Source organism: Lygodium microphyllum, chromosome 18 (genome assembly GCF_053477565.2).
Source record: "Lygodium microphyllum isolate KBCC chromosome 18, Lygodium_microphyllum_v1.1.10, whole genome shotgun sequence".
NCBI lineage: Eukaryota > Viridiplantae > Streptophyta > Polypodiopsida > Schizaeales > Lygodiaceae > Lygodium > Lygodium microphyllum.
Window position 1 is genome coordinate 42,209,582 of NC_141152.1, and position 27,180 is coordinate 42,236,761.

The 27,180-nt window shown below is 42.6% G+C and overlaps 1 protein-coding gene across 2 annotated transcripts in view; it reads left to right on the forward strand.

The window, feature by feature from the left end:
- Positions 1-27,180, forward strand: part of LOC148020795 (homogentisate prenyltransferase) — a 130,229-nt gene that overhangs the window by 51,055 nt on the left and 51,994 nt on the right. The window contains exons 2-4 of one of the 2 annotated variants that reach the window (XM_087698606.1): positions 9,120-9,610; positions 10,931-11,046; positions 11,146-11,292. In XM_087698606.1, coding sequence (XP_087554732.1) covers positions 9,581-9,610; positions 10,931-11,046; positions 11,146-11,292 — 293 coding nt within the window. In that variant the 5' untranslated portion in view covers positions 9,120-9,580. The remainder of the gene's footprint in view (positions 1-9,119; positions 9,611-10,930; positions 11,047-11,145; positions 11,293-27,180) is intronic. The other variant, XM_087698605.1, reaches the window with a different exon arrangement.

Consider the following 27,180-nt stretch of genomic DNA (forward strand, 5'->3'; position numbering starts at 1 on the left):
TGGTCAATGTGATTAGACCATCCTCCAGAATCTGTCTGATAAAGTGATATCGCACATCAATATGCTTTGTGCGTGAATGATACATGGAATTTTAGCCAGATACACAGCACTCTGGCTATCACATACCAACACTGGAGTTCTCATAGACATGTCGAGATCCTCTGCGAGTCTGCTCAACCATATAGCTTCCTTAGAAGCTTCAGTAGCTGATATGTATTCAGCTTCAGTAGTACTCAGTGCTACAATGTTCTGCAACCTGGAGCACCAAGAGACGGCCCCTCCAGCAACTGTAAAGACATACCCGCTAGTGGACCTCCGAGTGTCTAAGTCACCTGCCATGTCTGCATCACAATAACCCTGCAGAATAAGTGCACCCTGCCCATAGCAAATACACTTTCTTTGTGTACCCTTCAGATATCTAAGAATACTCTTGACAGCCTCCCAATGTGGTTTGTCAGGATTTGACATAAACCTGCTGACAACTCCCACTGCATGAGCAATGTCTGGACGAGTAGCCACCATAGCATACATAAGAGAGCCACAAGCTGATGCATAAGGGACTCCCTTCATAGCATTGGCTTCCATGTCATCTTTTGGGCTGTTGGCTTTACTAAGCTTAAGGTATGGAGGTAAGGGTACTCCGAGAGGCTTAGCTTCAGCCATGTTAAATCTGTCCAGTACCTTTTCAATGTACTTTTCTTGAGATAAGAACAGCAATTTCTGCGTTCTATCCCTACGAATCCTCATGCCCAATATATGCTCTGCATTCCCTAAATCTTTCATGGAAAAAGCTGATTTCAGCTGATCTTTGAGGGCATCCAAGCTAGTCTTTCTCTTCCCAGCTAGCAACTTATCATCCACATATAAAACAAGTATGATAGGGCTACCATCTGTATCCTTTTTCATAGACAAACAATGATCTGCATGGCTGCGTGTAAACCCATGAGAGAGCATAAAAGTGTCAAACTTTTTGTACCACTGGCGTGGTGCTTGTTTCAGCCCATATAAGTTGCGTTTTAGTTTACACACCAACTGCTCTTTTCCAGGAACTACAAAACCCTCGGGCTGTTTCATATAGATCTCCTCATCAATGTCACCATGCAGAAAAGCTGTTTTCACATTCATTTGGTACAGCTCTAAATCCAATACAGCAGTGAGAGCAAAAAGCACACGTAGTGTGGTCATCTTCACGACAGGTGAGAAGACCTCCTGGAAGTCAATCCCTTCCTTGTGTGCATACCCTTTGGCAACCAATCTTGCCTTGTACTTGGGTTTCCCATCAACTGTCTTTACTTAGTAAACCCATTTGTTTGGAAGAGGCTTTCTTCCTTTGGGCAACGACACAAGATCCCAAGTATCATTAGCATACAAAGATTTAATCTCTTCCTGCATAGCTAGCTCCCACTTATTGCTGAGTTTGCATGACTTAGCCTCTTTATATGTCAGAGGCTCACCCTCATCAGTAAGCATCACATAATGCAAAGAGGGGTCATACCTATGTGGCTGCCTTCTTAGGCATGTAGACCTGCGTACCCAATGATTTACATTCTCAGGAATCGGATTTACATCTGGAGGCATGTTATTTTCAGCATTTATTGGCTGCTGTAAGCCATCTTCAGCATACTGTTCATGCTGTACAGCACCTTCATTTTCATTTCCAGCACCTGCATTTTCATAATCAGCAAGTCTATCTTGCTGTCCATGACCTCCCTGTGCTTCTATTTGCTGTCCATCATCATCTGGCTCAAAGATAACCGGCTGATCATTAGTTTCAGCCTGTGGTACAGCACCATGAGGCTCATCATTTGAAGTAATAGGTGGCTGCGAATTCTGAAAATTGACCTTTTTCATGTCTTCATCAGAGGCTAAAGTACTTTTCAGCAACTTTGCCTCATTAAACACAACATTACGGCTGCGAACAATTTTCTTGGACTGAGGTAGCCACACTCTATAGCCAAATTCGCCCTCATCACCATAGCCCATGAAAATGCCTTTGGTGGATTTCGGGTCAAGTTTATTCCTCAGCTCATTTCTAACATGCACAAAAGCATCACAGCCAAATATTCGTAAATGGTCATATGAGGCCGGTTTGCTAGACCAAACCTCCTCAGGAATGCCATTATTTAGGGACTTGTTTGGAGAGCGGTTGCAAATGTGAACCGCGGTTTTAAGTGCCTCTCCCCAAAATTCATGAGGGAGATTAGCAGTGGACATCATGCACCACACTCTCTCACATAGAGTCCTATTGTATCTTTCAGCCACACCATTTGAAGAAGGGCTATAAGGGGCTGTAAGCTCCCTCTTGATCCCATGCAAGTCACAAAAGGACTTAAATTCATTAGACGTGAACTCACCCCCATTATCAGTTCTCAAGCATTTCAACTTTCTACTTGTCTGAGTGGTCATGAATGCATGAAAAGTTTTAAAAACAGCAAACACTTCACTTTTCTTTTTCAACAAATAAACCCAAATCTTCCTGGAACAATCATCAATAAAAGAGGCAAAGTATGCACCACCACCCAACGATTTCAAAGGCATGCTACATACATCAGAATGCACTAAGTCCAAGACATTTGAATTACGGGAGACACCAGAGTAAAAGGAATTTTTCATTTGCTTTCCAAACTGACAGTCATTACAAAAATCAAGTTTAGAGCCTTTTCCATCAACCCTCTTCAAAGAGGTAAGAACATCAAGTCCTTTCTGGCTCATATGGCCTAATCTCTTATGCCATAACTCCAAATGACAGCCAATTTCAGCAACTGCAAGAAACTTGCCATTCAAAGCTTTACAGTGCAGACAATACAAAGTGCCCTTCTTGGTTCCTTTAGCAATCAGCATGGAACCCCTTTTTAATTTCCACAAACCACCATCAAACAGTGTGGTGTAACCATGCAAGTCAAGCTGTCCAAGAGATAGTAAACTCTTCTTGATGCCAGGCACATATCTGACATCTTTCAACACAAGTTCTTGCCCATTATCCAAAGACAAGTGTATGGTGCCAATCCCATCAATGCTGCAAGCATGATTATTTCCAAGGTAAACCTTGCCATAACAGCCTGTATCAAAAGTAGCAAAGCACTCCAAGCATGGAGTCACATGGAAAGAGGCACCAGAGTCTACAATCCAAGTCTGAGTGACACCATTATCAACTGACAAAAGTGCATCAATCACATCAGCCTTGGTAATCTGCATATCCTGCATGTGACATACAAGGGCATCATAATCCACTGCACATAATACATTAGCCTCTGCATCTGAGAGCTCCTCTATAACAACACTGGAGGCCACATTGGCCTTTTCCTTGCCTTTACCTCCCTCAGATGCATCTGTCTTTTCCTCTTTCTTCTTTTTGTCTCCTGCATTCTTCTTTCTTTCTTGTTCCTTCTTGTAATACCTGCAATCAGGTTTCTTGTGGCCCTTCCGACCACACTGATAGCATGTAACATCACTCTTTTCTTTTCCTTTGCTCTTGCTCCTGCTTCTCTGTCCAGCATTTGCATTTTTCTTTTCAGCCCTGCCTCTAACATTATAAGCTGAGTTGCTGCCTTCTCCACTAGACCTACGTCTAATTTCTTCATTCAAGATCGAACCCCTCGCACCATCATATGTGAGATTGGGGTTATTGCTGAGAGAAACAACCAAAGTCTGCCAAGAGTCAGGCAATGTCATGATCAAAACGATCGCCCTCAACTTATCATCAAAATCCAAACTTGCATCCTTGAGCTGATTTAAAATGTCAGTAAATGCACTTAAGTGCTCAGCTGCAGGCTTGGACTCATCGAGCCGCATATTCACCAACTTGCGCATTAAATGCACCTGATTAACAGGTGTGGTGATCTCATAGGTAGTTTTCAACTTCTCCCATATTGCATGACCAATGTCTAAACCCTAAATGTCTGTCAAAATGTCATCAGTGACACCCATCTTTATATAAGCCATAGCCCTTTTATTGTTGGTCTGTGTGCATTACACACTTGATCATTCTCAGAAATTTTTACATGGCCATGAAGCTTATGTCATGGGCTACAAAAGCCCTATGGTTGCTGCGTCGATTGCGCTGCGTGTTGTGCGTGCAGCTGTACGAACCGTCACGCAGTTTCAGACTGCGCCGTTTCTGGAAATCGCGCAATGCTGCCTGCTGTGGATGCTAATGTTGCTGTCGGATGTGATAGGCTGAAGTGCTTGGAGCAAGGGAACATACTTCCAGAAGGATTCACTTGAAGATACGGCCCGTAGAGAGAGATCCAAGTGCTCCAAGGTGGGTAGGTGCAGTCTGGCTATGGCTGCCACAAGGTCCAACTGAGATTTGAAGTTGAAACTGAAGGTATGAGCTGAATGTGGGCTGGTTAGAGATTACCAGAGGTGAAGGGAGACTAGAGATTCAGAGTATGAGCTGTGCCATGCCCAACTGGGCTCTGATACCATGTTAAATGATGCGGATCTAGGACATGACACAAGCTATGGTGGATCAAAGATGAAGACCAAGTTCATAATGACATGGACAAGTAGACATAAACTATTACACAAGTGAATTAGGTTCCAAGATAGATTAGCTTGGACTCATAAACACAATCTTGTGTAGAATTTACAATGACAGACACTTAACTGAAAGTACAAAGCATCATGATATTGTATTCATTTCATAGTCAAGTACAATGCTTTATAGGCTTTGAGTTGTTCCACTCTCCTCACTGTGCATATGGGATTCAGGACAGCTCCTCTTGGAGCATACATCATTTGTCTATTTCTCAACAAAAGTGAGCAGGTGACTGAGAGTGAAAGTTAGAGAGAGTATAAGCTGATTTGGGTGTACCAACAATGTGTTGGTTCACAAAGAATAAAATGTATTTATACTTAGGGCCCCTAAGGGTGCATTCACATGTACAACATAATACACGTGTAAAATACACGGAGGTGAATAAAGGACCTTTACATCCCAACAGTTGTTCATTACCACTATGTTTGTAAGTGGATGCCAGCTACTGGAGATATAGAGTTGTCTTACGTATCATTAAAGAAGTTTCATGATCTATCGTGCTTTGTACTATCATAGGTTGCTATATCCACTTAGATGAACTTGTGCAACCATGACCTTATATTTTCTTTCATTTTCTAGGATTTTGTCATTGTTCCTAGATTGGTCCGTCCATTTCATAGACGGGGTACTTTATAGGCCATCTCATGGGCTACGTGTTTATGCCCTTTGATCCGTGATCTAGGCTCCCTAGGCATTTAAACTATGATTAAATGCAGTTGTTGCCCCTAGTATCTGAGGCACTAAATGACTCTATTGTTAGGGTTTCATTTAGGGTTTCCTATGATGGCTAAGCTGTTAGGGTTTTATTTTACTATAAAAAGACACTTTGTGCATCATTTGCACATAAGTGTGGTATTATTCATTGTGATTGCATTGGGTGTCGTATTCTCTCTCACTCATTTAATACATTGCCTCTCATTTTGTGATTGAGTTATTGTGCATCAATTAATTAATTCATTATCTTTCATTCTCTATTAATTAATTACACAATTACGTCATGCCTGGGCCAACACTAGGTTTTTTCAACAAGTACCTAGCTTTGATTGCATGCAAAGAAATGCTCGACTATAGAATGCAAACACAATTGTGTGACAAACATATAGATTGATAAAGAAACACAGTTAGGGTTAGGGTAACACAAAGACAATGATCACAAAAGATGAAAAAAATATGAATAATGGATAAGTACAATGCCCAATGTAGCAAACACACTAAGCTAGGTGAAATATTGACCCTTGAACCTCATGTGTCTCTAGGATCGGGGTAGAGAGTATAAGCAGAAGAGTATGTTGTACTCTAATGGATCCCGAAACTCAGTAGGCAGCCTCTGAAGGTGTCTTGTAGCAGCAAATGCAGCTCTATGAAGGCCTGAACAGTGTTAGAGAGGCAGTCCATGCAGAAAATCAGCAAACACAATAGATATTGATGATTTGGCAGTTGGGCAATGATGCGGAACAGTTGAAGGCAGAAATTTTATGACGTGGCAAGATTGAGCGGCTCCAGAAACAGCAAAATGTAGACAATAGTTTGTTGTACAGCTACAAATACAATTAACTGTCCAAATGGGAGCAGGTGGCAGCTGGTCAAGGTATAGATAGTAGTCGCCAGGCTGGACAGCAAGCAGGAGAGGCTGAGAACAATCACGAACAGGAGTAGAAGGCCGGATAGTAGGCACTTAATGATAGGAAATTGTGGACAGCAGCTCGAATTGAGACATCCTCTATGAAAGGAGTGTGGCTTGAGTTAAGGCACCAAGTTGCAAAAATGAGATTAAGGCTGAGTAGGGGGCAGCCTATCTATTCATAGATGGTTGGGTTCTCTCAAATTAGGGTTTGTCTTATGGGACATAGACACTCTCTAGGAACACATTTCTTTTTAATGAATGTTTGGTAATTTAATTAATTAAGGGCTATTTAGTGTGGCTAATCAACATGTGATGCATTTTTAGCTCACTACACTTAGCTTATTTGCACTAACTATGGTTTGATGACCCATGCCATGCAAGATAGGAAGCTGACATCGGTAAAGGAGGCTTTATAGCTTGATCATTGGTAGAAGGTCATGGAGTAGGAGTTGGAGTCAATTGAGTGGAATGACACTTGGTATCTTGTGCCCTGGCTTGCTCATCGAAAGGTGATTGGAGTCAAGTGGCCTCTAAGATGAAGTATCTTAGTGATGGCACTCTCCACAGGCACAAGGCAGAGTTGGCTGCCAAAGGCTTTGCATAGTGGCTTGGTGTTTACTTCCTTGATACCTTCGCCCCAAGAACTCGTATGGCCATCATTCGGACAGTCCTTGCTCTTGCTAACCATAGGAGATGGCTGGTTTACAAGTTGCATGCCAAGTTTTGTTCTTGAATGGCGACTTTTATAGATATGGGGCTTCTTCATTTCTCTCTACATCATGAGGTATGGCCGACTAAGAGGGTGATCTTTCTCTCCCAACAGTAGTGTGTGCAAGAGATCTTGATCACCTTTCAGATGCAGGAGTGTCCGGACCATTTCTCCACGGATTCGAATTGGAAGGCTGTGACTCATATAGATTTACCTTTTATGGATGCTTCCTGCTATAGGTATGGATGCTTCCTGCTATAGGTAGTTAATTGGGCCATTGATTTGGCTTTTGAATAAGGGGAGTGCCTCCCTTTCTTGCAAAAAATTTTTCCGATCTTGGATTTGTGCTTTTTGTCGGTTTGCTTATAAGTTTCATGCGTGAAGCTAAGAAGGTTCATTGGCAAGTTGCCTTATGGATATTGAGGTTCTTGTAGAGACCCTCAATGTAGGCCTATTTTATCTAGTAGGTGGTTTTGCTTTGGCCTTATGAGGCTGGACAAATTTAGACTTGGTTTGTGATGTTGATTATATATGATCGATTACAAGTTATTGCTTTCTTCTAGGCACAGGTGCGATTCTTGGAGCAGCAAGAAGCAACCTATAGTTGCCCTTTTATCTACAAAGGTTGAGTTTTGAACGATTTGTTCTACCACTCCTAAGACCATTTAGCTTTGGAGATTATTTGAAGAGCTTGTTTGTTCATTAACAGGGGCTACTATAGACAACAAGAGTTGTGTAGCCTTGGCATAGAATCCCATATTTCGTGCTAAAAAGAAGCACATAGAGGCCCAATATCACTATATTTGTGAGAAGATATTGAATGGGTCCATTGATGTGGAGTATTGAAAGACTTAGGATAATCTTGTAGATTTGTTTGACAAGGCACTTCCTTAGGCCGTTCTTCATCAGCGTTCGAGATCCCTTAGGCTTATTGCGTGTCCACATGTAAATGGCAAGTCTAGGAACCTAAACACAGGAACATCACTTGAAGAGGAAGCTTGGGATTTTCTGAGAGCTGCAATTGTCACTTATTGTGGCAATCCTGTTGGTACAATTGCTGCCAATGACCCAACAGAGTCAAATACACTCAATTATGATCAGGTTTTTTTATTAGAGACTTCATCCCATCAGCTATGGCATTCTTACTTAATGGTGAACATGAAATAGTGCGGAACTTCTTGCTTCACACTCTTCAATTGCAATCATACAGATTTGACTTCATTCTCTTGCCTGATCTTCTAGCCTGAAATTTATCAAGGACTTCTGAAGTTGCGACATTGCTTTCGAAACCCTTCGACATCCTTTGGTGAACCCGACGTGAAAGCGTCGCAGAAATTTTAGGATGGGAGATAACATACAGGGTGTTGGAGCTATATATAGCGCACCTATCTAGACTAGGTCTCACCTATATATATGTAGATTGTGATCAATATGAAATAGTCTTTGGGAGTGTACATGGTGTGTCTCTTCTCTCTCTGTCTCTCTCTCGTGTTTCTACATATCTTCTCTCTCTACATTTCAACATGGTAGGGTGAGCTATATATAGCTCCAATACAGGGTAGATTACTACAATCACACTATGTTTAGGAGGAGGTTAGGCAGTAGTTTTGCAGTTGCCAGCCGTTTGGGCAAGATTCTAGGTAGGTTGGGTAGGTTGGATAGGGTGGATAGAGCTCCCACGTGGCAGGCTGCATTTTTCACGCTAGTTTTTCATTATTTCATTATTTTATTTTCAGTCAACCTATTTATGCAGCAGTTGGCCATCTTAGACTGGCCTGCCTGATCATTTTGTCTTATTATTTTTAGCCTATTTCAGCAGGCCTGCACTCCGGTCACAATTTGTTTGTTTTCATGTAGATTGAGAGAGATCTCTGTCTGGTTATACTTGCACATCCCGTGCACATATCTGCCTTTATTATTCAGCATTCATTCTCTGCAGTCTTCAGCATTCTATTATATGTTTCTATTTCTCTCCTTTCTGTGTTCTCTTCTTTCTTTTAGTTTGGTCATGCACTTCCGCATTCGCTGCACTCTGACAGAATCCTCCGTAGCTCATTGCAATGGTTTCCAGGAGGACTTATGGCCTTGTGAGATCTTAGGTTCTTCTTTTGCTCACAAGGGCTTAGCGCATGTTGTAGGTGTTTTATTGCCTTGAGCATAGGATACTTAGAGTCAATCTAGGATAATGTCTATTGCCAAAGGTTGATGATGACAGTTTCCGATGGACTGATCGTTTCTTGTCACAGAGCAACCAGTGATCCATGCTTCCACCTTTGGAGAAGCCAAAGCACTATTGTGTCAAACCTGTAAAGGGTGGGATGGAGGAGAAGATAATGGTATATCCCAGATGATGCAGTGGAATGAAAGCAGTAGAGGGAGCAAAACACAGTTCTTTGGAGCTGGTGATGAGGAAGAAGTTGCTGAAATCTCCCTGGGAAGATGGCTACTATCAAGGCGACTGTTGGGCAGCCAATTGGAGGAGAAAATGCAAGGATCTCTGATGCCGAAAGAAAGACTCGAACCATAGTCTCTCAAGGAGAGGGCTGAGTGGAGGAAAGACTCAAACCAGCAGTTCAATGATGCAGTGGCAGCAGGTGGAGCAATCGCAGTAGGTGGAGAAGGCACAAGAGCTAGGCGATGACAGCAATTGTGTGGGATACGAGGTGGCTGGACAGATCCCCTATTTATAGAGACATGAGCTAACCAAATGTCTCAAGTGGTGCTTGGACACTCTCAGGTGGCTCCTAGACACTTTAATTTAATTAGAGTTTTGGGCATGTTTAACTAACCCTTTGTTGCTTAATAGGACCCAAGACACTGAAAAAGGGTGATCATTGGTAATTAACCCTTTGTTGCTTAATAGGACCCAAGAAATGTTTGAGTTTGGGGGATGTTTAATGTACACAAAAAGCTTGATTATTGTTAATTAAGCCTTTGTTGCTTAACAGGAGCCAGGAAATCAAACGTAGACTAAAGTGTGTGTAGCTCTGCCATGACTTTCTAAGTCTTGCATGATGCTGTCAAGAATCCAAAGATTTGTTAAGATGCTGAATTCTGGGAGATCCTAGTTATAACAAGCATGAAGGGTATTGCGAGTGCTCCTGGGCAGGAACTGGGCATCTCTTACCATATTAAAGTCTCCTAAACAAGCCCCAAAATTGGGCCTTTGGAGGCAATGCCAAAAACTAAATCTGCCTTACAGAAGTGGGCTGGGTGCATGATTGCATTCACCACAGTTCAAAATAATTTATTTTGCCTAGGGCTTTGATAAGGATTTGTGATGGAATCACTAGCATAAACTGATACTCCTTGATTAGCTGGCGGAATGGAGATTGAAGATGCAAGATTTCACATCCATGAAGAATGGCCTCAGGAAACTGTTTTCGGAGGAGTATGTCCACTGAGCCTATAACAAAAGCCCTATGTGTACCTTGTGATGGACTCCATGGTAACAACAATCACCACAAAGACAGTAAACCTCAAACATACAAATAGGAGAAAAGAATATGAGAGTATGTTCAGAAACAATATGAGAGATCTTAAGCATATTATTTTCCTTTATGTAGATAATTTGGACTTGACCTTTCATCCATGCCCATTAACGTGCAGCCCACCTCTATGATGAAAATATCTATGTATTTGTTGTAGCCTGTTAGACCCTCTTGTATGATTCCCTTCTCACTGTCTTTAGCCAGTCAGAATCAAGGCTCTTGTGTTTCTTTTTTCCTTCTCTTGAGCAATTCTGTATATTTTTTTAAAGACCGTCAGGCTTGGAGGAAAAAAGTTTTGATCTGTTTTCTGATGAAGATAGCTGATCAATATGTTATTTTTGTACACGAGCATGTAGTGCTGATTACAATGAACATCAGTCATATGAACCTTAATATATTACTGGCTTGTTTTATAAAAGACTTGTGAAAGCATGCTGTGTGTAGTGTTAAATATCCATAAACTAGATATGAAGGGTCCAAATAGCCCTCAAAGTGTGTTCCTAGAAATTCCAAGGTTCATGTTAAATTGAAAAGAAAACGAAGGCTGACAATTTTGTGCAATGCAGGGTGGTGCTTCAAGTTCAAGTTCTCAAACTTTGCTTGAGAAGATATCTCTGTTCCAAGATGCATTTTGGAGATTTTTACGCCCTCACACAATCAGGGGGACGATAATTGGAACAATGTAAACATGCCAAGTTGGCTAACATCATTGTTATTTCTAATCTTAAATAGGATGCATAACTTGGATACAACACTGATTGATAACTTTCTTATGTTGCAGGGCTGTGGTTGTCAGGGCATTGATTGATAATTCACATCTTATTGATTGGGGGCTTTTACCAAAGGCATTGCGTGGCTTGCTAGCACTTCTATGTGGGAATGGATACATTGTGGGAATAAACCAAATCTATGATATTGGCATTGACAAGTGTGTAGTTCAAATACCATGCAGCTTCATTCTTCTTTGAGCTTCCAGGTTCTATGTTCTGAGGTTAGTTTGTATAGGTGAAAGTTTTAATTCAAACATTTGGCTTTGGAATCTGTAAAATCTGTAGCTTTTAAGTACAAGAAGCTATTTTCTTGTTATATACTTATAATTTGTTTGTGGTTTCTTAGTTTGGTTTTGTCTGCCAACATGAATTTGGGCCTTTGGGCTTCCTTGGCTTTCTGAGCTTGCCTAGAATGTCTATACAAGCTTTCTCATGCGTTTGCCCCTTATACTCACAGATTGTGAGCAGAGAGCAAGTATATCATCTTTTTTATGCGTGGTTGTCGATGACCTTCCCAATAAACATGGAATCAAGCACCTGGTTGCATACAATCTGAAAAAAGAAAAAGGTACCTTTTTGTTTCTGTGCATGTGTAGCGTTTTCCAGCTTTGATGGTAAGTTGCGAGGTTGAGTGGCGACAGGTACATGGTGGTAGTTATGTGGCTGTTGAGAAACCCTTCACATGCAGTTTGCATTCTACGTTTTGTGTTTAGGGTTTTGCATTTTGTATTTAGGGTTTCACAGCGGACAGCCCCAAAAAGGGGCTGGGCGCCCACAGTGTGGTGCCACCCTAGAGAGCTTACGCCCTCCTTCCGGGTGCCATCCTAGACAATCTCTTGTCTATTTATAAGCTGCCTCTGTCACTCATTTTCCACAGCTGATTCATTCAGTTTGTCACCTCTTCTCTCTAGCCTCTCCATTACCCTCAAACCCCTTCAAGAGGACATTGCAGTTCGTGGTTTGTGGTTGTCTTCATCATCTTCCTTGTGCTATGGCACCCTTGTTCTCTTGTATCACATTCACTCCATCATTCAGATCTTCATCATTTCATTCATTAGAGTTTCTTCTCTCTTCTCTCCTCTTCTCAGTGTTTACCGAGCTCACCATGCGTTCCTGCCCGCAAACCCTACTATCTCGCTGGTACGTCATCTTTTGACATGGTATCAAAGCTAGATTTGCTCAAACAATAGGAAAGATCCTCCACTTCAGTGAAGGTAAAGATCGGTGGCGGGTTCGGCATCCACTTCTCTTTTTCTTCCATTGCATCAACATCCTAAGTGGCGGCTGCTCCCTCTTGCGTTTGCTGTTTTCCAGCGTGCGTTCACAGTTGTTGCTGCTGCCTCCACCTCCCAGTCAGTTGGCGGCTCGTCCTTGCTGTTGGTAGCTCTTCTTTGTTGCTGGTGGCTCAGCTAGATTGTTGGCGGCTCCTCCATGCTGGTGGTGGTGGCTGTTTCTTTGCTGCTCGTAGCTCAGCCAAAACTGCTGGCAGTTGTTCTTTGCTACTTGCGGCTCCTCCCTACTGTTGGTGGCTGTTCTTTGTAACCTGGCGGCTCAGCTAGTCCACTGGCGGCTATTTTCCACAACCCGACAACTCTGACCAACAGTCTGCCATGTGTTTGATTGCTGGCCGCTCCTCCTTGATTGCTGGCCGCTCATCCTTGACTGCTGGCGGCTCCTCCCTAACTGCTGGCGGCTCATCCTTGAGAACTGGTGGCTCCTCCCTGACTGCTAGCGGCTCCTCTTGGTCTTTTGCAAGTTGTGTTTGCAGCTGGTAGCTCACTTCCAACCCTTCCACTGCCCTACCAGTCCTTGAGGGTGACATTGCAGTTCATGGTTCGTGACTAACCTCTTCCACCTCCTCCTTATTCGGCAAGACACACTTGTATCCATGGCTTCTTTACCAACAGATGACCAATCTACTGGGTGGGACACGAACCCAGAATTCCTTGATTAGAAGTCAAATGCCTTATCCATTCGCTGTGCTTTCACCATTTGACAAGTAGGGCAGGTACGTACATACTGTGTAACGTCTTCGCACATTCTAGGCCAATAGAAAAATCTTTCAAGGTGGTCCGATGTCCTCACTTGACCAGAGTGACCACCTATAGGGCTGTCATGACATTCCTAGAGCACCTGTTTTCGGAGATCATCATTCTTGGGAACATATAGGGCTCCTTGATAATAGATGAGACCATTCCTTATTTCATACATTCCCCATGGGGTATTTCTTGCTTGTATGTCCTTCAGAAGCTGTTGTGCTTCCACATTTTCATCAATTTTCTCCCGCACTTGAGTACCAAACTTGCTTTCTGCCATAGTGATGGCTTGTAACTCCGCTTGTGTGCTTAGAGCATCAGGCATCTTGTTGGAGGAGCTTGGCTTATGGAAAATTTCTATGTTAAACTTGGCTAGGAAATCTTGCCATCTGGCTTGCTTGGGAGATGTCTTGGACTGAGCTTGGAAATATTTTAGGGGGATGTTATCTGTATACACCTTTGTTGGTTTGTCTTGCACATAATGTCTTCACTTTCTTAAGTAGTATACCACTGCATACATCTCTTTTTCATGTAATAGGGCATCTCCTTTTTGTTGGTTCCAATTTCTTTGACTCATAGTATACTGGATGGCCATCTTGCATGAGCACCCCTCCAATGGCATAGCTTGAAGCATCCGTATGGACCTTAAAAGGTCTAGAAAATCCTGCCATCTTCAACACCGGGGCTTGAATCATCATACAATTGATTGGCCTGGAGTCGGAAGAAAACTTTCTCCTTGTGTTTCAAGTGCTCTTCTAGGGTTTTGCTATAAATCAGAACATCATCAATGTATATGATTACAAAGTTATCCAAATAATCAATGAACAATGTGTCCATGAGCTCACAAAAGGTAGCTGGTGCATTAGTGAGCCCTTTTGGCATAACTAGCTTCCCTACCGGCTTCGGAAAGCCGTCTTCTCTTCATCACCTTCTGCTATGCTGGTTTGGTGGTACCCCGACCTCAATTCGATTCTACTGAAATAGCGTGCCCCTTGTAACCGATCCAATAATTCATCTACTATTGGCATAGGGTACCTATTTCTCACTGTTGATTTATTGAGAGCCTTGTAATCCAAGCATAGTTTCAAAGACCCATCCTTCTTCTTGACAGAAAGCACAGGATCACCATAGGGCGATCTATTGGGTTGGATGTGCCCGGATGCTTCCATTTCTCCTAGTTGTCTCTTTAGCTCCATCAATTCCGTACCCGTTAGCCTGTAGGCCAACCTAGCTAGGGGTTGAACTCTTGACAAGAGATCAATCCTATGATCTAGACTACACTTCTGCGAGGAGGCAACCGGTTAGGCATGACATCCTGGAACTTGTTCAAGAACTCTTGCACCTTCTCATCTCTTATGGTCCAGATGATCTGTTGAATCACTGGCTCTTCTTCAATAAGCCGCATCATATAGAGCCGTAGCTGGCCCCTATGTTTCAACTCTTTCTCCAGTTGCTTGGCCGTTATTTCTATGGGACATTGGACCTCCGTTTGTTCTTCATGTTTTTCTTGAGTTGTCTCCATTGCTTCAACCTGGTCCTTCACCGGCTCTATTTCTAGTAAGCTCTTAGCTTGTTCCTCATGTTTCTGATCCTTTACTGGCCCCTTTGGAACCCATACTTGTGTCGCACTATCTTTTAGACTACTCCTTGTGTCGCCTATCTTCGTGACCACCAGCCTAGGATCCACTAGATTTCCTGCCCCGGTGATGTCTTGTGGTCCTTGCATCTTGTGTGAAATTACAATACCCACACCGCTGCATGTGGGGTTTGTAAGTAGATCTTATTCTTTCTTATACCCATTATTTGAACAAGATGGTTGTCTATCCAATCCACGCCCAATATGCCTTCAAAATCATCCATGGAACCACTATGAAATTCAAGCTTGCTTGCCATTGCCGAATTTGAACCAGTACATCTTTTGCCAATTCACAATATTTGTATTTTCCTTGTACAAATGACACCTCCAATCCTTCTGTCCTCGTAGGCTTCACACTTGGTCGAGCGGGTACTTGAGGTGTTAGAAAATTGTGTGTTTACTGTATTCACTATCATCACTTGTGGTTGATTTCCCACCTTAGCTTGAACGAACATGTTGCAAATGCTTGGAATGAAATTTGACACGGTAGGTGAGGGTTTTTTCCCCTACAATACCCTTGGCCTTTGCTTCCCACTCCTTGCCTTTATCTTCTATTTTGTAATTTGCAGTGTTGACTTAGGCCCCTCTGTCTCTGCTTGTGGATAAGCAAATCTAGATCCTCTTGTTGAGGTTGTTCCCCCCCTCGGACAATCTCACCGCGAAGTGAGATCTCCCATATGTATTATTGCAAGACAATGGGCCTCCTCTACCTTGACCGAATCTATTTCCCTCTGCGTAATCTCCTCTGTTTGTGTAGTTCCCTCGGCCGACTCTTGAGTAAATTTTTCTAGAGCTAGCAGAACTATTTGTTGGAGTTGATTGGGATCGAGTTCCCTCGTTGTAATCTAGTCTGAGGGGTTGCTTGTTATTCCATCCACTGCTTCTATGTGCATTACTTTGAAATGATCCTTGACTCTGTCTGTTTTTCCCATGTTGAGTTTGTAGGAGTGGTGTTAACTTCTCGGAAGGTGCCACGCTCATAGTCCCTCATTCTTGCAGCATTTTGCCTTAGATTTCTCCATTCATCTCTGACTTTGAATGGGTCATTCTTTGGTACAAAGTAATCTTTCATGTTCCTTTGTAACTCATCCCATGATAGTTTCCTGCCGTACTGTTCTAATTCATACGTCAGCTACTTTGAAGCATCACCGTCCAATAGTTGGGCCGCTACTAATTCTGTCCGTTTGCTTGAGACTTTTAGCAATCTCATGTACCCATTCACTTCACAAATCCATCTGTTTAGACTCACAAAGTCCCTTTCTTCTTTATACTTTTCTCGTGCCTGAGGTTTATACTTTCCCATTTCATCCGATGAGGAGTCATCCAATCCTTCTTTTCTTTCTTTCTGTGTCTTCTGTGATGATCCCCATTATTGTCGGTCTTAGCTTGAGCGTTTCCCAAAGCTTTGGGTAGCATGGTAGCCAGTAGGTTCTTCATCATCTCCTACTTGGCATCCATTGGGTCGGACTCGCACTGAGGCACCTCTCCATTGGGTCGGGCTCATGCTGAGGCACCTCTCCATCATGCAATGCTGCATCTAACTCATTTTCATGTTTAGTTGCATATCCTTCATCTACCTCTAGTTGAGGTCTACTTGCCCCGTTTCCAAGGGCCACTGAGATCTCATCCCGGTCATCTGGAATTCCACCTTTGTTCTTGTTGCGTCCTCGCATGTTGATGAACCACAACTAGCTTTCCTTCCTAATCGCTTCCACGCCCGTGTCGAAGGTCTAGCCTTCGTGTGAGAAGAGCTCTGATACCAAGTGTGATGCACTAGGAGTGCGGAGAGTACTTTTCCCAATTCTGCATTCGTCACGCACGGTTGACATCGTGATCTCCTGTAATCAAACCACCACCTTTGCTTGCAAGAAGTCACTTTGCTAGAAAAGAGAATGGAAAGCAAGAGAGCTTTGAGAGCGCCAATATAATACAAGTACTCTCTATCACTTTCGAAGCTCTCTTGCTTTCTATTCTCTTTTCTAGCAAAGTGCCTTCTTACAAGCAAAGGTGGTAGTTAAACTGCAGGGGATCACGGTTTCAACTATGGGTGACCACCACAAAGTTGGGAAAGGTACTCTCTGCACTTCTAGTGCGTCAAACTTGGTACCAGAGCCCTCCTCACGTGAAGACTAGACCTTCAACGGGCATGGGGGTGATCAAGAAGGAAAGCTCGTTGTGGTTCATCAACATGGGTGGATGCAACAAGAACAAATGTGGAATTTGGGATGACCGGGATGAGATCTCGGTGGCCCTTGGAATCGGGGCAAGTAGACCTCAATTGGAATTTAAATGAAGGATATGCAACCGAACATGAAAATGAGTTAGATGGAACATTGGATGATGGAGAGGTGCCTCGGTGGCGTAAGCCCGACCCAATGGATACAATGCAGGAGATGATGAAGGACCTACTGGCAAGTAGACCTCAATTGGAATTTAGATGAAGGATATGCAACCGAACATGAAAATGAGTTAGATGCAACATTGCATGATGGAGAGGAGCCTCGGTGCGAGCTCGACCCAATGGATGCCATGCAGTAGATGATGAAGGACCTGTTGGCTACCATGCTACCTAAAGCTTTGGGAAAGGCTCTCAAGCTAAGACCGACAATCATGGGGATTATCACAGAAGACACAATCCTAGCCTCAAAGGGAAACACAAAAATAAGAGCCATGAAGTGTAATGGAGGGTATGACCATGATCGAGAGGCTAACAGATTTTGAAGGAAGACAAGGAGAGGCAGGGCGTGGCACCTCCCAAGGGGGTAACACCACTCCTACAAACTTAACATGGGGAAAACAGACAGAGCCAAGAATCATTTCAAAGTAATGCACATAGAAGTAGTAGATGGAATAACAGACAACCCTTCAGACTAGAGTACAATGAAAGTCTTGGTCGGAGTCAACTCCAGGGAATAGTTCTGCTAGCTCTAGAACTTTTAACCCAGGATTGGGCTGAGGGAACTACACAAAAAGAGAAGGTTACGGAAGGGGAAATAGATTTGGTCAAGGTAGAGGAGACCCATTGTCTTGCAATACATGTGGGAGATCTCACTTCACGTGAGATTATCTGAGGGAGGGAATAGCCTTGACAAGTGGATTTGGATTTGCTTATGCGCAAGCAGAGACCGAGGGGCCTAAGTCAACAGTGCAAATTACAGAGATAGAAGGTGAAGGCAAGGAGTGGGAAGCAAAGGCTAAGGTGGGTGTTGTAGGGGCAAAACTCTCACCTACCAAGCTGACTTTTCAGTCTGAGTATTTGCACTATGTTCGTTCAAGCTAAGGTGGGAAATCAACCACAAGTGATGATGGTGGACATAGGTGCATCACAATTTCCTATCACCTCAAGTACCCGCTCGAGTAGGTGTGAGGCCTATGAGGGAAGAAGGATTGGAGGTGTCATTTGTATATGGAAAATACAGATATTGTGAATTGGCAAAAGATGTACTGGTTTAGATTCGGCAATAGCAAGCAAGCTTGAATTTCAAAGTGGTTCCGATGGATGATTTTGAAGGCATATTAGGCATGGATTGGATAGACAACCATCTTGTTCAAATAGTGGGTATGAGAAATCATAAGATCTACTTACAAACCCCACATGTAGTGGTGTGGGTATTGTAATTTCGCACAAGATGCAAGGACCACAAGACATCACCGGGGCAGGAAATCTAGTGGATCCTAGGCTGGTGGTCACGAAGATAGGCGACACAAGGAGTCTTCTAAAAGATAGTGCGACACAAGTATGGGTTTCAAAGGGGCTAGTAAAGGATCAGAAACATGAGGAACAAGCTAAGAGCTTACTAGAAATAGAGCCGGTGAAGGACCAGGTTGAAGCAATGGAGACAACTCAAGAAAAACATGAAGAACAAACGGAGGTCCAATGTCCCATAGAAATAACGGCCAAGCAACTGGAGAAAGAGTTGAAACATAGGGGCCAGCTACGGCTCTATATGATGCGGCTTATTGAAGAAGAGCCAGTGATTCAACAGATCATCTGGACCATAGGAGATGAGAAGGTGCAAGAGGACTTGAACAAGTTTAAGATGTCATGCATGACCGGTTGTCTTCTCGCAGGAGTGTAGTGTAGATCATAGGATTGATCTCTTGTCAGGAGTTCAACTCCTAGCTAGGCCGGGCTACAGGATGACGACTACAGAACTGATGGAGCTAAAGAGACAACTAGGAGAAATGGAAGCATCTGGGCACATCCGACCCAATAGATCGCCCTATGGTGATCCAGTGCTTTTTGTCAAGAAAAAGGATGGGTCTTTCAGACTATGCTCGGATTACAAGGCTCTCAATAAATCAACAGTGAGAAATAGGTACCCTGTGCCAATAGTAGATGAATTATTGGATCGTTTACAAGGGGCACGCTATTTCAGTAGAATCGACTTGAGGTCAGGGTACCACGAAATCAGGATAGCAGAAGGTGATGAAGAGAAGACAACTTTCCAAAGCCGATATGGTAGTTATGAGTGGCTAGTCATGCCAAAAGGGCTCACTAATGCACCAATCACCTGTTGTGAGCTCATGGACAAATTGTTCATTGATTATTTGGATGACTTTTAGTCATATACATTGATGATGTTCTGATTTATAGCAAAACCTTGGAAGAGCACTTGGAATACTTGGAGAAGGTCTTCTCCTGACTCCGGGCCAATCAATTATATGTCAAGCCTGAAAGGTGTGAGTTTGTAGTATAAGAGATTGAATTTCTGGGGTACTTAGTCGAAGAAAATGGCATTGCCATCGACCCAAAGAAAGTGCAACTAGTGAAGAATTGGGAGGCTCCTTGCAAGGTTGGTCAAGTTAGAGAGTTTCTGGGCTTTACAGTCTTTTCACAGATTTATGCAAGGGTATAGCAAAATCATGGCTCCATTAACAGATTTGACTGCCAATTCAATTACTTTTCAACAGATAGAGCGGGAGCAACAAGCCTTCGAGCAGCACATTCGGGCCCCAGTGTTGAGGATGGCGGATTTTTAAAGACCTTTTGAGGTCCCTACGGATGCTTCAAGCTATGCCATTGGAGGAGTGCTCATGCAAGATGGCCATCCAATATGCTATGAGTCAAAGAAATTGGATCCAATAGAAAGGAAATGGGCTACACATGAAATAGCGATGTATGCAGTGGCATACTACTTAAGAAAGTGGAGACATTATGTGCAAGAAAAACCAACAAAGAGGTATACAGATAACATCTCCTTGAAATATTTCGAAGCTCATCCCAAGCTGTCTCCCAAGCAAGCCAGATGGCAAGATTTCCTAGCCGAGTTTGACATAGAAATTCTCCATAAGCCAGGCTTCTCCAACAAGATGCTTGATGCTCTAAGTAGACAAGCGGAGTTACAAGCCATCACTGTAGTAGAAAGTAGGTTTGGTGCTCAAGTGCGGGAGAAAATGGATGTATATAGGAAGCACAATAGCTTCTGAAGGACATACAGGCAGGAAATACCCTGAGGGAATTCATGAAATAAGGAATGGTCTCATCTATTATCAAGGAGCCCTATATGTTCCCAAGAATGATGATCTCCGAAAATAGGTGCTCTGGGAATGTCATGACAGCCCTATAGGTGGTCACTCTGGTCAAGTGAGGACATTCGACTGCCTTAAGATTTTTCTATTAGCCTAAAATGCGGGAGGACGTTATAGAGTATGTACGTACCTGCCCTACTTGTCAAATGGTGAAAGCACATCAAATGAAGCCAGCAGGGGAACTTCGAGAGATGCCAATTTGACTTCAAATGTCTTGCTAGTACGTCATCTTTTGACAGTGGTTGCTGAAACTTCTACCCGTGTTCTCACCCTTCTATTTCTTTTTTGCTTGTGTTTTCTTCTGATATAGCACCTTGGTGGGCATTACCTCTTATATGGGATGGACCTCCTGTGGTCTTCAGGTTTGTGAGGGGAGGTTGCTATTGTGGTATTAGTCCAATTGGAGTCTATTCCTTGTCCTTGCGACAAGTATCTGATGCAAAGCCCAAAGATAACTATGTCAGAACAAAAAATATATAACAAAGGGGACGTTTATTGCAAGGCCTCTATGAATAATCAATCAGGTCTTTAATGCGAAACCATGTGTGGCTGATAGTGAAAGGGAGTGCCATAGTCCTAGGTCTTGAGAAAGACCTCTCTCCTTCTCTCCTCTCCTTTTCTCTCTTTTTCCTTTTGTGTTTTGATCATTCATTTCCCTCTAATTTCTCAATATCTCCTCTATTCGTCTACTTTTTTTCCCCCTTCTCTATTTCCTCTACTTCTTCTCTTCCTTCATCTTGTTTCCACATTTTTTTTCCTTTCATCTTCTCTCATTTTTGTTCTCCTTTTCTCTTCTCATATAGTGCATGATGCATGCATTGTATTGCAGCATTGCTGTTGCAATTATGGCTTATTATCATGGAGTTGCAAGGGGGTGTTAGGAACTAGGATTCCTAGGGCATCTCCACATGTACACCATTTGAGATCATATATTGTAGCTTGGGCACTTTGTTAGGGGCTTTGTGTGCTTGGTGTACTCTCTTCAGCTTGTGAATGCTCCGTTATTGCTTGTTTCCTTTGTTATGTATGCATGTGAGAATGTGATTCTTATTGTTCTTGAGATTTGTCCTGCATGTTGTCTAGTGCTCTTTCACTAATGTGTCATGGATGGCACCTAACTGTACCCCTCTCGACAAGGAACCTCAACAGTTCTAACAAAGAGCATGATCTAGAGAAGAAGCCAATATTTTGAAATCTCTACATGGAGTTAGAATATAGATCGATGAGTCTCACTCACTTGTTGATGAAGTTGCTTGAGCTTGTACCATTCCCATGGAGCATTGATATTTGCATCAATGTTTGTAGCCCGTAGCCATGGTGGGGCCCTTTTTAATGTGCTACAAGATGCATGGCAGTGGTGGCTAGAGGAGCACTTCCATTGCAATTGCAGTCCATGAGGGCACACATCTCTACTACTATTATAGAGGTTTTAAAGCTAGTGTGTGATGTTGAGGGCAATGTCTTCAGTGAGGGTGATTTTGGTAAGGTGTCCGATGCACCCTTTCGTAGTAGCCAAGAGACTTTATCAGATTCCTCATGGGTATTGTGAGTTATGGGGTTAGCTAAGTAGGATGTTGCAACTTGTGCAACCCTTTCCTATACCTGTTCCTAGTCATCCCTGGTAAAACTAGAATCTTCGTAGTTGTCTTAACCTTCAAAAGGCTTAAGCTGACCAGGTTTATCATCTCATAATTAAGGATCATCAGTGATTGGTTGATAAAGCCAATGTGACTTGGGGTATGCATAAATCTAACGTCTGGTAGAAGATTGTCATGGAGGGCTGGCTACATAAAACACCCTTTAAATGCGAGGTCTTTCTTTGGTGAGTGATCATTGGTGGGCTGCCTCTTGCCTCAACTCTTTCAAAGCACTGAATATTGAATGGCAGCTGCTTCTTTTGCACGACTGCTGTTGGAGTCCTCATGTCATCGATTTATCTCCCACCCTTTAGCCAGGAAGATCTTGACTTTCTTGTTAGATATTTGGAGAATTATGGATGGTCCATTACTACACCCCTCTGATTGGATTTTTGTTGGGCCAAAATATCCTACTCCGCCACAACAACATATGAAGCTTATGTTTCATGTTTTAAGATTTTGGGGTTGCTGGCATAATTGGGTCACCCCCAATGCTTTCCTCTTTGTCTTAGTTGTAAGTGTTCAAGGATATATTGCGAGAATCAAGGATCTCTTGCATTAGTAGTTAGATCCTATCTAGTATGTTGATCTTCTCACTTGGTAGGTTTTAGCTCCTTGGGATATGACACTCTCCTTTGTTCCATTCTTGTGACTTTGTATCTTTTTGTGCATGATGGGCTAGAGCCATCTTGCATCTTGTAATCTTATTGTTTTTTGGTAATTTACACAATTACCTATTGAGAGAGAGAGAGAGAGAGAGAGAGAGAGAGAGAGATGGTGCATGCTTTTACGAAAACAAAAGAGATGGTCCATGCTCTTTGACATGTGGAGGGCTATGGTGGGTCTTTTCCTCTATCCATGAGATAGGGTCTTCAGCAAGGCAAAATTTCCTGCTTTGATACAACCACACATGAAAAACTTGTTTCATTTTCTTAGACTTTGGGGTTGTTGACACAATTGGATTACTTGGAATGCTTGTTTTCATGTACGTTGGTTTTCATTTTCTTAGCTGGATCTTCTTCGGCATGCTGGTTTTGTCCCTAGAGAGAATTTAGTTCCTTGGCATAGGTCTTGTCTCTTCCACTGCACCACTGTGACTTTTGTATTTCTCATGTGATTTAATATAAGTGCCCATTACGAAAAAAAAGAGAGAGAGAGATGAGGATGAGCTCTCTTCGTGCAAGTTTGAGCATCGTGGGCGGAATGTTGCAATGCTCATTGATTTTTTGGAGGATGGGATGCTTGAGGGATCAACAAAACAATGCAATCAAGGTAGGTTCAACCTTGAAACTGATTTTTGTTTTGCTACTATTTGAGGATTGCCAGTTGGAATGCTTGTGGGGTTTGCTCTTGCAGCAAATAGCATGACATGTTGTGTGTCTTGCATGAGAATAAATGGGATTTGTTATGTGCTGTTGATTATAAGAGTCACCTAATTGCTGGTTGGGGTCTATGTATTTAATAATACTTTGCATTGATGTGACTTATGGGGTTGTTGGAAAGCGAGCCAATCTCTTGATAGACTAGGCTTGTTGATGGGTGACTTCAATATATGTGTTGATCCTTGGTAGTCTACCTTCGAGCACTCAGTGATGGATGCACTAGAAGGTTGTGCCTGGGATGATTTTGGATTGGTAGTTCTCGAACAAGATATTTAGTTGTTGGCATGTATGGATGCTTTGAGAGATAACAGTTGTCAATCACATGATTTCTTTGCAAGATTGCATAAATACTATGCATGAGAGAATATTACGCAGTAGCTAGATTGTTAGGGTCTCATGGTTACTCATCCACAAACTATTCTCAATGCATACTTTTCCGATGGATGGTGGGTAGTTAGGGGCAAATCCCATTGTGTACACTAGTCTCTTCTCTTCCCCCCCTTTTCACCACTCAATGTGCACACACATGCACACTTGCACTCACACATACACACTCCAATTGCAACGACGATCAGTAACCCTTTAGTGATAATACTTGTTTAATGGGTTGAATGTTAGGAGTTGGTCAAACCTCATGCAACAAGTGCTTGATTCTTAGGGTCTTTGAGATCTAGTAGTTGGTCTAGAGGCTATGCTGGATGGATCCTTGACTATTCCACCTTAATCAAATCCGTCAATGGAAAGTTGGCAACATTGTCGGAGGCATCTTAGTGACCACTATGTGTTGAGAGATGGAACTCGACGTATTGACCTCGATCATGAGTTTTAGGAGTTCTCCATTTGACAAGAGGGTGATTTGAAAACCAACATGGTCAAGTATAGGTGACTACTTATCGAGTTTACCACCAATGGCTCATTGGAGTTAGATGAGGATCAAGTCACATTGTTCTTAAACAAGCTATCCTCAAAATACTTCAGTTTATGCAGAAAGTTATCTCTTTACTTCACCTCTAACCTTTAATGAGTTTGAGTGTTAGTGCTTGTGTTTCACATGACTGCATGATCAAGTCCATTGAAAGGCCTCCCCCACATTGTCCACTTTAGAGGGGCCCTAGTAACCTCTTTTTCAAAGTGGAAAGGTGGAGGTGGAAGAACTCTCACGATGGGATGACAAATCCTAAAAAGGTTGACAACCCTTCTTCCAATGGATCCATCTAGACTTATTTGGTAGAAACTCCCTAAAGTGAATAAGTTGTGCACTTACTACTAGCCGCTAGGTCATATAGACGAAGAGTGTCATAACAAGGGCCAAGGTTTTCCACCTAGATCTCGTCTATAGCATACAACGATTGCATCCATGTGGTATTGCTCTTGGACAGTAGAGAGGGGATCCTCTCGAGCAATTGCACCTATTGCTCTTGTTTCTCATGGTATCTTAGTGGCTCATGTGTTGGACATGTGGCATAAGGAAAACCCATTAGTGTGCACCTTTTAGGACCTCCAAAGGTTTGGTTGATTGGTCTTGCACACTAGGTACATTAGGCTTCATGCCACATACTCATCTAGCCACTCTTACAAGGGCTTCTAATTCAGCCACAATAAGATCAATTTCTTCCCCTTGCCACAATTTTCCTTAGTAGAGATGTGTGGACAAACGTAGATGACAGTGGTCACTCTCTTAGGTTAGCACCTTTTAGGTCCCTAAGGGTACACTAGGCTAGTTGATCCTAAGGCTAGTCTAGCATTCGCTTTTACTCTTAGCTCATTAGGCCATTGAGTCAGGCCCATTTGCTACTTACCTTTAAGATTTTTCATTTAACTTTTGTTGCACAGGTTGATTTACTCAATTGCTCATTCATTTTCTAATTTCTTTGTATCTTGCTCTTACATCTTTTTTTCCTTTTCTTAGAACCAAAGCATCTCCATATTATCGGGTATGCAAGTTCTAGTTTTTTGGTAGTTACATGCTGGATTTTTATTTCAGTTAAGGATTGACATGCCAGGTTTGGTCTGGTCCTTATTGGCCTTAAGACATGGGCTCTTAGCTGTTTCCTTCATGGTCTCATCTACCTTTGAGCCTCATTCTTCTATTGACATGGAGACTTTATGTCTTGGGGTGGATGTTTAAGCATCTCTTGTTGCTACCATGATAGCTGCTCCTCCCTACCTCTTTATGGGGTATTTTTTCTTCATCGTGGTAGGTTTGCACCGGTCCTTACCAGCTGGAAGTCATGAGCTGTTAGCTATTTTCTTCATCCACCTTTGATCCTTGTTCATTTACTAGCATGGAGGCTTCATCAAAGGTGGATCTTTGTGCATCTCTTGTTGCTAATATGATGGTTGTTTCTCCCTAGCTCTTCTAACTCGGATGCTTTTGATGTAAGGATTTCTGAGCTAAAGAGTGAACGTGTAGAGAGTTGCGAGCAGTAGAGTGAGAGAGTGAGCACGGCACTTGATGTTCGGTACAAAGACTAGTGTATCACTTTTAGGTTTTGAATATATATGTAAAGTACAACAAGTGAAGGGTGCGTTCACACCCACATACCCGAACTCAGTAAAAAGGCACGGTGAGCCTTTAATCCCAACAACCTCCCACCTAAAGGCAACGTGCCTAAAGGTAGAGGAAAGAATTAGCTAAGTCTATGTATGTACAAAGTTGAAAGACACAACTGCTTGGCTGGAAGACCCTTCGTAGGAAGGTCTACAGGGTTATTATGTGTATGTACCTTGACAAGCTCAATGTCTTTGCTGTCAGTTACATCCCTGATAAATTGATACTTATATGTATGTGCTTTGTCTTTGCGTGAAAGACAGGATTCCGTGCTAGTATGATAGCACTCTGACTATCATAGTGGAGGATAGAAACCTCTGTAATTCCAAGCTCTCTCACCAGACGTGAAAGCCATAAAGCCTCTTTGCATGCTTCTGTGGCAGCCATATATTCTGCCTCTGTAGTAGACAATGCAACACACTTTTGCAGTCTAGATATCCAAGAGACTGCTTCTCCTGTGAACATGAACACATATCTTGAAGTAGACTTCTTGCAGTCAGGGTGGCTAGCATAGTTTGTATCCGTGAAACCGACAACAAATGACTTTTACTTACCGAAGTAGATACACAAATTCTTTGTGCCCTTAAGGTATCTCATGATACCTTTCACTGCTTCCCAATGCTTTTTGCCAGGATATGCCATGTATCTGCTAACCACTCCCATCGCAAATGCAATGTCAAGACGTGTAGCAACCATAGCATACATCAAGCTACCAATAGCTGAAGCATAGGGTATCTTGGGCATTTCAGCCTTTCCATCATCTGATGTAGGTTTGTCATTTGCACTAAGTTTCACATATGGAGGCAATGGTACACTAATAGCTTTCCCCCCCTCCATATTGAAACGTTGCAGAACTTTCGTAATATACTCTTGCTGTGACAGATAAAGAAGACCCTTTGATCTGTCTCTTAGTATATGCATGCCAAGAATGCGATTTGCCTCACCAAGATCTTTCATATCAAAGCTACTATGTAGACTTTGCTTCAAGGAATCCAAGGCATGAACATCCTTGCTTGCAATTAGTATGTCATCCACATACAAAACCAAGAGAATAAGACTGCCATTTGCTGCCTTCTTGTTGTACAAGCAATGATAAACTTAGAAACGATGAAATCCCTGAGATTGCATGAATGTATCAAATTTGTGATACCATTCTCGTGGTGCTTGCTTTAGCGCATACAGACTCTTGTCGAGTTTACATACCATGTGCTCTTTTCCCTTTGCAACAAAACCGTTAGGTTGCTACAATTAGATTTTCTCATGCAAATCACC